The 9,416-nt window shown below is 32.7% G+C and overlaps 2 protein-coding genes across 2 annotated transcripts; both read right to left on the bottom strand.

Moving 5' to 3' along the window:
• Nucleotides 1–1,023: 1,023 nt before the first annotated feature.
• Nucleotides 1,024–1,829, bottom strand: LOC146908363 (non-specific lipid-transfer protein Cor a 8.0101-like). Its single transcript, XM_085727196.1, has 2 exons — nucleotides 1,399–1,829; nucleotides 1,024–1,222 (listed from the first exon to the last, which is right to left on the bottom strand). Exons 1-2 carry the CDS (start codon nucleotides 1,749–1,751, stop codon nucleotides 1,213–1,215), a joined length of 363 nt encoding a protein of 120 aa, XP_085583322.1. The 5' UTR covers nucleotides 1,752–1,829; the 3' UTR covers nucleotides 1,024–1,212.
• A 6,578-nt stretch (nucleotides 1,830–8,407) lies between these two features.
• On the bottom strand, nucleotides 8,408–9,116 carry LOC146908362 (non-specific lipid-transfer protein 2-like). Its single transcript, XM_085727197.1, has 2 exons — nucleotides 8,718–9,116; nucleotides 8,408–8,586 (listed from the first exon to the last, which is right to left on the bottom strand). The coding sequence occupies exons 1-2, from the start codon at nucleotides 9,065–9,067 to the stop codon at nucleotides 8,577–8,579; spliced, it is 360 nt and encodes a 119-aa protein (XP_085583323.1). The 5' UTR covers nucleotides 9,068–9,116; the 3' UTR covers nucleotides 8,408–8,576.
• Nucleotides 9,117–9,416: the final 300 nt, after the last annotated feature.

Raw genomic sequence — 9,416 nt, 5'->3', positions numbered from 1 at the left:
CAACACCATTTGGGAAGACTAGCGTTTTATCAATCCTACTCAAACTTATTCGATTAGGTAGATGTATCAAACCCAACACCTCAATAAAATTGTTGAAAGCTTTTGAATCTTCTTTGTCCCCTACCAAAGTATTATCCCCTTTTCTCGCTTCCTTCCCTATAATCGAGTTAAAGTCCCCCTTTACACATCACAAGTCCACAATGCAACTAACCCGCAATGAATCCACCTTATCCCATAATTAACCTTATCTTCGAATTTCGGTCACAAGGGGAATATATGTTAACCACTATGCAAATTTTCTTTTGAGTTTCCCACTCTAAATAGAGCAAATTTTCTCCTTGGCAATCTATTTATCCAATGTTCTTCGTTTATCTTTTACTACCCTCACCTTGAATATTGTAATGTTTTCTTTTAACTTGAATTTTCCAATCCATGTATTCTAGTTGTTCATGATTTTCAACATCCAAAAATCGCACAGACCGAAACCTTTTCCCTTTCTTACCTTTCCTATTTGGCATAAAGAGGTCTCCCAACTTCCATTAAGCTGCAAATAATTTCCATAGGGGGATACTAATGCATCATTTGGAAAATTTGTTATATAGAATGTTGTAACATTGCCATTCCATAGTAGCTGATCTTTTTCTCTACAGGCCCTCTCCTTTATGTGTTTCCTGTTGACCTTAGAGCCCCTCTATCTAACTTTTTCTCTCATCACTTAATTTCATTACCCTATCGAAGCGTCGTTGCCATTTTCCTATTGATAACTATTGTGTTGGGTGAATGTTAGCCTCATGTGAGTTATGTCATTTCATGGTTGATTGAAAATCGAGATCGTGGTAGAATGTAGCATGATAGATGTATATTTTAATTATAATGTATCTATTATAATAAATAAAATATTACTCTTAATGTAGTTCACGCCGTGCATCGCATATCTACACGTTGCAGTGAATAATTAATGTAAAATGCAACTAATTCAAAGTAAGAATCAAGAGAGATATGATGACAATTACTGTGGAAATATTTTGAAAAGAAATATTTCAGATGTTATTTTAATTATCATGGAAATACATAGTATAGTGATCCCTATTGGTGATATTCTGTTACAACAGAGAACTTAAGCCATTTCTTTTTCGTAATAGTAAACTCATCTCCTTTATTATTTCCGTCTTTGGTTATTCGTCAAGCTCAAGACCTGCAAGCTGCTCAATTCTAGTTTACCCTGCAATGAGTAAAGCAAAATTGGCATTAGTTTTCTTTACAAATCTATATTTTTTGTGTGACAGAAAACCTACTTATTATCCATGAAAAGATTTTTTATAAAAAAAGTTTCATGGTAGGGCTAATAGGGCAGAGAATCCATTAATAGAAAAAGAGAGTTGGTGGTGAGAGATGTACTTGTCGCAGTCCATGTCAGGGCTAATAGGGCAGCCAAAGTTGACACCACACTCCGAAGGGAGGTTAGAAGCGACAGTTCCATTGAGCCCAGGTACGCCAGTCAAAAGGGATTTGAGGCACCTACAAACATCTTGACGATCAGGTTTAGTCTGGGCGTTGTCATTTACAGTCCTAACCCCGCTGCAACATTGATCAGGGGGAGATAATGTATGTGGGTTTGTTACATAAGGAAGGCATGGTGTTAAATTTTGTTTCACTTCATCACATGTAAGTGAAGCAATGGCTAATGGAATGCACAAAACCAAGCATATCACAGCCAAGCAAGTAACTTTGACAAGCATTGAACTAGACATGATTTGGAAATTTTGGAAGAGGAAATGCAATTCAAGTGTGTGTTAGTGAGCGTGGTTTGGTGAATGAATGGATGAGTTGTATGGTGCCTATTTATAGATAAAATATGGCCAACTTAACTTCAAATGTTTAACATTGATTGTGCAAGGAGAGTTTTACCAATGATCAAAATCTCAAGAGTAAATATCTAACTTCACAAAAACTCATATATGTATTTTTTTTATCGGTAGAGATGGAGATTAATATTTGAAGTAAGAAATGGACCGGCATCCACTATGTGTTTATATAATTCCTCTTTAAGATAACGCACAAGTAATCAGGATTAAGAGATAAGGCACACCATCAATGAAAAGAGTTGAACTCATGACACATGCATTTCACCCTCTCAATTTCTGAAATTCACAACTTGTTTGATAGCTTTTATCCCACATTCTGTTTGCTTGAAAAAGTAGTTTTAGTGTTTAGTACGTATAAGCACTGAAATGGTAAAATTGAAAACGAAAAGGTACTCCCTCCGTTTCAAATCGCATTTTTGCAATGTATACTATTCACGTCTCGTGAGCTTAGCTCAGTTGGTTGGGATAATGAATAAAATATACAAGGTTCGTGGTTCAAGCCCCGGCTACTACAAAAAAAAATGTATACTATTCACGTGATTGACTTTGACCATACTTTTTAACTTACATATAAATACAAATGTTAACATGTAAGATGTTGTTCAATTTATTTCGATAAATATTTACAAAATTTTAAATTTTTATAATTTTTTACTTAACATAATTAAAGACATTAACTGTCAAAGTTGTGCATTGACATGTGTGAAGTGGTTAACTGCGATATGTATTTTGAAACGGAGATAGTAGCATTTAGTCGGTAGGTACTGAGTTAGCATTGTCATGTTCATCTTACCTTCTCTTGCTATTTTTCACAGTAATTGAAAATAAAGATGAAGAAGAGGCATTGTAAGCAAGGCTTTGATTAATTGTGGAGCACTTGTGCCTTATCTTGAAGTGACAAGTTCTATAGTTCAGCCATAAAAAATCTGAATCGTTTAGGTTTTTAGTAGAAATTCACATTTTTTTAACATTTGTTTACAGGAAAAAGGATAGACTAACATAACATTAAGTATTTTATAGTTCTTGAAATCAATTTTAAATCAGTTTTTTCAAAACGTAGAAAACCGTTAATAATGTAATTTTTTTTAAGTAACTTGAATAGTGTAACATCATACATCAAAATTATGCAAAAATTACAAGTTTCTAAAAAAAATTGTAATTAATATCTTTAAATACTCTCCCAGTTTATTTTTAAGTGTCAGTTTTAGCCCCCTAACTTTTCCAAAGTTGCGATTTTGACCCCCTAAGAAAAAAAAACTACAAAACCGCCCCCTAAGTTTTGCACTTGTGGCAATTTTGGCTCCCAAAGCCAATTTTGACTCGGTCTACGCTGACGTGACACCCTAAGTGAGGTGCCACGTGTTATTTTTTTATACCAAAAATTGGCCTTGGAGGGCCAAAACTGCTACAGTTGCAAAACTTACGGGCGGTTTTGTAGTTTTTTTCTTAAGGGGTTAAAACTGCAACTTAGTGAAAGTTAGGGTGCGAAAACTGCTATTAAGCCCTTTAAAATAATACACTTAAATTAAAAAAGTGAATATTTGGAGTTTTTTCTCCAATAATACCTTTATACTATTAATCAACAAATAAATTCCTATTGTTTTACTGGTCGTTTCCAATAAACTTGATGTCTCATCTTCTCTCTCAAGTAAGAGTTTTTTTTTATCATGTACAAATTTGCACATGTTAAGAAGTTTGAAGCAATAATTTTGTCCTAACGCTTTGTGCATAGTAAATATGTAGATTTTTAATAAATAGTTAATGTTTTTCAATAAAAAGTTACTACTTTTAGAAAATTTAACATGTGCAATATTGCACATATTAGACAAACTCAATAAATAATTGTGGTACACTCTCCCTCTCTCCGATAGATTTCTATTGTGTTTTTCTTGCACAAACTCAATCTCTCAAATAAAATTGAAGGACCATCTTTCTTCCACCTTTCTTTTTGAACATTCAAGGATCCTTTTGTTTTTTTTTTTCATCAGAATTGCTCTTCTATTTTGCACTTGAAATCTTTAACAATGTTACTAATATTATATATAAAATTTGAACTCTTCATGAAACCATTAATATAGGTAAAAATTATTTTTTTGAAAGAATAGATACAAAATTGTTTCATGGAAGTTTAAAAAACAAACTTTATTTAAAAAAAAATACTTGAATTTTCGAAATACATACCTTTAATTAGTTTTATTGAAAATTAGTAATAATACAAGTAATTGAGAAAATGTACAATTGAAAAATTGTACTCATAAACTATCAAAACAATAGTTAAATAGGAACAAAAAATCAAACGAGACTTGGAAAGAAATTGATATAGATTTTTAGTAAATACTCCCTTTTGACCCAAATTATATGACGTTTTGGACATTTCACACGTATTAAAAAATTTAATTAATTTTGTATGGAAAAGAGGTATTATGAGTTGTTTTACAAAATTGTCTTTAATAAAGGGTACGAGAAAGATAAATTAAATAATTGAAAGAAGAGAGAGTAATACATAGTTAAGGGTATTGTAAAAAAAAGGTTAAGGGTATAATAAAAAATTAAAATTAATGTTTATTGGTATTGTAAACGACTTATAATTTGCGATAAATTTTTTTCTTCAAAATAACTTATAATTTAGGACAGAAGAAGTGGCTGTTGTTTTCAAATAAATAAATAAAATTTGACTTGAAGAACGGGACCGTAAGCAACTAAACCATAGACTGTTTGCATTAAAGTTGTAGTTTGATGGTGTGTTTGGATCAATGTTTTAAAACCCGGACCAGTGATCGACCTGGTCAAAGCACTGGGTCACCGGTCGAACCAGTGGGTCACTGGTCAGACCGCATCACTATTGATCCGGTCTATATAAAAATATTTATGACAAAAAATTACATTATGAATGAAATTTTGATAAAAAAAATACTGTCATTTTTTTTCTATTTAAAGTTCGTACATTAAAAAAATTATATTCACAGTTGCAAGTTTGCAAGTTAATTTCTTAACTGTAGCACAATTCAAGCTAATTCCAATCCAAATTCAAATTAGCTCATACATTAAACAATAGTAATGCATAAAAAACCTCACAAATAAGTTCTAATTCAGATTCTATCTTTAAAACATAGTATGTTCTAAACATTGTTAGAAATCAAAATATAACAGACTTACAAACCTAAGTAAGTTACATTTATGCCCATGGAGTCAAATTGTCATAGTCTTAATATCCATATTCATCATCTTCATCGGTTGAGATGGGAGTGGAGAACGGCGGTTGAAAATGGCATTTGGGTTGGGAGTATGTGTTACTAGGGTTTTTCTTTATATATGTTGTGCCTTTTTATTAAAAAAATAATAAATAAATGGAAAAACGGGTCGGGCGAGCTAAATTGGTTCAGTGGTCCGCCCACTGACCCGGCCGAGTCACACCGGGTTTCAGCGGGTTAATTGCATATCCGGTATTGTAGCCTGCCTGAACCGTTGCACCCTCTTGTTCCGACCGGCCGGGTTGGTCCGGGTTTTAAAACACTGTTGGGATGTTTTCATAATGAGTGTGACCCATTTGCAAGAAAAAACTGTTTAAAAATAAATTGTTTAAATGTAATTTTGATCCTCCTATTTTTGAATTTGTTAACTTTTGATACCTCATTTTTTAAAATTGGATTTTTGATCCCCTGTTTAAAAAGTCAATGAAAAATTCTTGTTCCCCTCCTATTTGAATGATGTGATGTGCTTATTATTGACATGGATCCTACGTGACATTACTTACATAGTCAATCAAATGAGGTGTTAAATCCATGTCATTTAAATTAAAATATAATCATATGATTATATAATTAGAATTTAAAAAAAATCTGAAAAATAAAATTTCTATATTATTCAAGAACCCTAATTTTTAAAATCCCCAAATTGTTTCTCAATGAGCCGCTAAGTATGGAATTAATCAACCTCCCTTCTTCTTCCCATCCCCGTCACGGGTCATAGTCGCCCTCGTTCTTCCATAATATAGTTTTGGCATATTGAATAAATTAATCACCCCAATACAATTTTTCACAAGATTGTGAATTTTATTTTTGTGCCCTACTTTTTGTCAAAAAATCCAAAACTACCCTACTTTTTTGAAAAATTGCAGAAATACCCTACTTTTTCAGACTTTCTGGTACCACTCCACTTGGAGTTGCGGGCTACCCTAAAAAGTGACAAAATTTTTGTCCTTATTGTACCCCTCTACTCCAAGTTGCGGGGTACTTTCCTATTTTGTTTTTTGAATTTTTTTTAATACCCCGCAACATGGACTTGCGTTATATTTTTGCCTTTTTTTTTTAATTTTTAAATACCCCTCTACTTGGAGTAGAGTGGTATAATAAGGACAAACAACTTTTCATGCATGGAAAAACGTTAATAATAACTTAATAATAATAATAACTTAATTTAAAAAAAACTAATTAAAATTATATAACAAATAAAATACCATAAAATCCACAATACCCAATGTACACCAACAACCCACCAACACCAACAAACCTACTATCTGACTTCTCTCCGGCTTCATTTAAGTCCAATGAACAATTTCTGGATTTGAGATGACCAACAAGGGAACACGATGTGTCGTTGTCGTTGGGTTATGGTAGTCAGGTACAATCAACTGCAGATAACAATGACGAAGACCAACACGACCCTCAAGTAAATCGTGGAAGACATCGTCGAAGACGAGGGTGTGGGACCGCAAGGCATTTATAATAATTGTAGATTTTATGGTATTTTATTTGTTATATAATTTTAATTAGTTTTTTTAAATTAAGTTATTATTATTATTAAGTTATTATTAACGTTTTTCCATGCATGAAAAGTTGTTTGTCCTTATTATACCACTCTACTCCATGTAGAGGGGTATTTAAAAATTTAAAAAAAAAGGCAAAAATAGAACGCAAGTCCATGTTGCGGGGTATTAAAAAAAATTCAAAAAAAAAGGAAAGTACCCCGCAACTTGGAGTAGAGTGGTACAATAAGGACAAAAATTTTGTCACTTTTTAGGGTACCCCGCAACTCCAAGTGGAGTGGTACCATAAAGTCTGAAAAAGTAGGGTATTTATGCAATTTTCTGAAAAAGTAGGATAGTTTTGGATTTTTTGGCAAAAAGTAGGGCGCAATTTTTTTTTTTCCATGATTGTATCACCATCCATGTTCTTAAAATTAATCAACACAACCGTTAATGCTATAGATAAAACAAAGATAAACGTTGAAGGAGCGCAGGAACAATTAACACACTTAAGTTTTTGGTGGTGAAGACAAAATCGTGATACATGCAAAATCAAAGAAGAAAATTGAAGGAAGGATATGAACGCAGGTACAGTTGGAACTCCATCTCTTGAACAATCAATTTGGGGGCGAAATCGGTGAACACACGTATTACTTTGAGACTTAGGAGCCGATTGAAAATCAATTTAGGGATTTTATAAATTAGGGTTCTTGAATAATATAAGCATTTTATTTTCAGATTCTTTTTTTAATTCTAATTATATAATTTTATGATCATATTTCAATTTAAATGACATGGATTTGACACCTCATTTGATTGACCATACAAGCAACGTCACGTAGGATCCATGTTATTAATGAGAACCCCACATCATTCAAATAGAAGAGGATTATAATTTTTCATTGACTTTTTAAATAGGGCATCAAAAATCCGGTTTTTAAAAAAATGGGGTATCGAAAGTTAACAAATTCAAAAATAAGGAGATTAAATTGCATTTAAGTCAAACTAAATGATAGTTTTCTTCCAACATTAATTTTTTTAATGGCAAAATGAAATGATATTGATAACCAGTATCTACAAAGACAAGCACACAACCAATATAGGAACAACTACCAGAGAAAGGTAACCCTAATTTTCAGAAGCCTCAATATCCTTACCAACAATATTGACAAAATCCTCAAGAAGCTAGAACACAAACACTTGAGGATACATTAAAATTGTTTATACAAGTCTCTCTTCAGAACCAGAAAAACATCCCTCAATCAATCAAAGATATTTGTCACTACCAGAAAAAAATCAAAGATATTTGAGGCACAATTAGAGCAACTTGGAACCAAATAGGCCGAACGTCAAAAAGGCAAGTTAACATAAAAGATGTCAGCTTTATCAGTGAACTCATATATCAAAAAGGTAAGTTCAAAGCTAATTGTAGGTTATGTAACAATGAAAAAAGACGATGTTTCACAAGTACACGTTTCAAAGAAAAAGACTCTCAAAGGAATAATGAAAATGTTAGAGAAAACCAAACAAGGTACAATTATAAAATTTCGCCGGTTCCTCACCCCCTTTTGATCTTCTTCCCTCTAGATAATCCGATTAAGATTGTTAATCTTTTATTTTGTCACTATTTTATAATCTATTAAATATTACTCTCAATAGAATTAACTTGGTGCAACACACAGGTACGCACTACAGTGATAATTACTGTAAAATGTAACTAATTCAATTCAATGTAAGAATTAAGAGAGATGACGGTAAATCCAAATGTCGAACAGATATTAATTATTTTGAATTGAAATATTTCAGATTTTATTTAATTATATATTTCGGTTACAACTTACAATCGGAGAAATTAAACCATTTTTTTGTAAGAGTAACATCATCTCCTTTATTCTGTCTGTATTGGTTATTACCACAAACCAAGTATTACTTATTCATTAAGCACCAACCCTTCAAGCTGCTCAATACTAGTTTATCCTGCAATTAGTAAAGTGAAACTGATATTAGTTTTCTTTATAAATATATTACTTCTTTCTTTTGGTTCTTAAAAAACACACGTAATATATATATATGAAATAGAAAAAGAGGGTTGATGGTAAGAGATGTACTTGCTGCAGTCCATGTCAGGGCTAATCTCATAGCCTATGTTAGCACCACAGACTTTAGGGAGGGCAGCTAAGGCGACAAGATCGAGTCCAGGTATGCCGGTCATAAGGCCTTTGAGGCAACTGCAAACTGCTTGACGATCTTCGCGAGTTATGGCTTGGGCAGTTAGGTCGTTAACCCCAGTGCAACATGATTGAGGGGGAGATGGAGTTGGGTAAGCTACGTACGGAAGGCATGGCAGTAAAGTTATATCCGCATCAGGACATGTAATGACAGCATTGGCTAGTGGAATGCCCAAAACCAAGCATATCATAGCCAAACAAGTAACCTTGACAAGCATTGAACTGGCCATGATTTGGAAATTTTGGAAGAGGAAATGCAATTCAACTATTTTAGAAGAGGTGAATGGTTTGTGTTATATGGTGCCTATCTAATTAATGGCTATTTATAGAGAATAGACGGCAACCCAGGTTCCAATATTTAACATTTACTGTGCAAGGAGTGTTTTACGCACGATCAATATCTCAAGAGTAAACAAACAATCATCAAAATAAAATATATATTCCCTTTGTAATTTATTAAATGTCATGTTGGATAAAATATTTTTGTTTTGTTATAGTGATAGTTTTAAAAACGGATAGGACTGGCCGGTCGAACCGGTGAATATGCCTGTCCGAGCTATATATCGGATCGGTCATGTA

Source organism: Medicago sativa, chromosome 7, assembly GCF_051527215.1.
Source record: "Medicago sativa cultivar Bolivia chromosome 7, Bolivia_mono, whole genome shotgun sequence".
Lineage (NCBI taxonomy): Eukaryota > Viridiplantae > Streptophyta > Magnoliopsida > Fabales > Fabaceae > Medicago > Medicago sativa.
The sequence above is the reverse complement of the archived record's forward strand: the minus strand, read 5'-3'. Positions and strand labels throughout refer to the sequence as shown.

What these genes read in the sequence shown, in the direction of transcription:
- LOC146908363 (XM_085727196.1), bottom strand. Translation starts at nt 1,751, where the DNA reads ATGTCTAGTTCAATGCTTGTCAAAGTTACTTGCTTGGCTGTGATATGC.
- LOC146908362 (XM_085727197.1), bottom strand. Translation starts at nt 9,067, where the DNA reads ATGGCCAGTTCAATGCTTGTCAAGGTTACTTGTTTGGCTATGATATGC.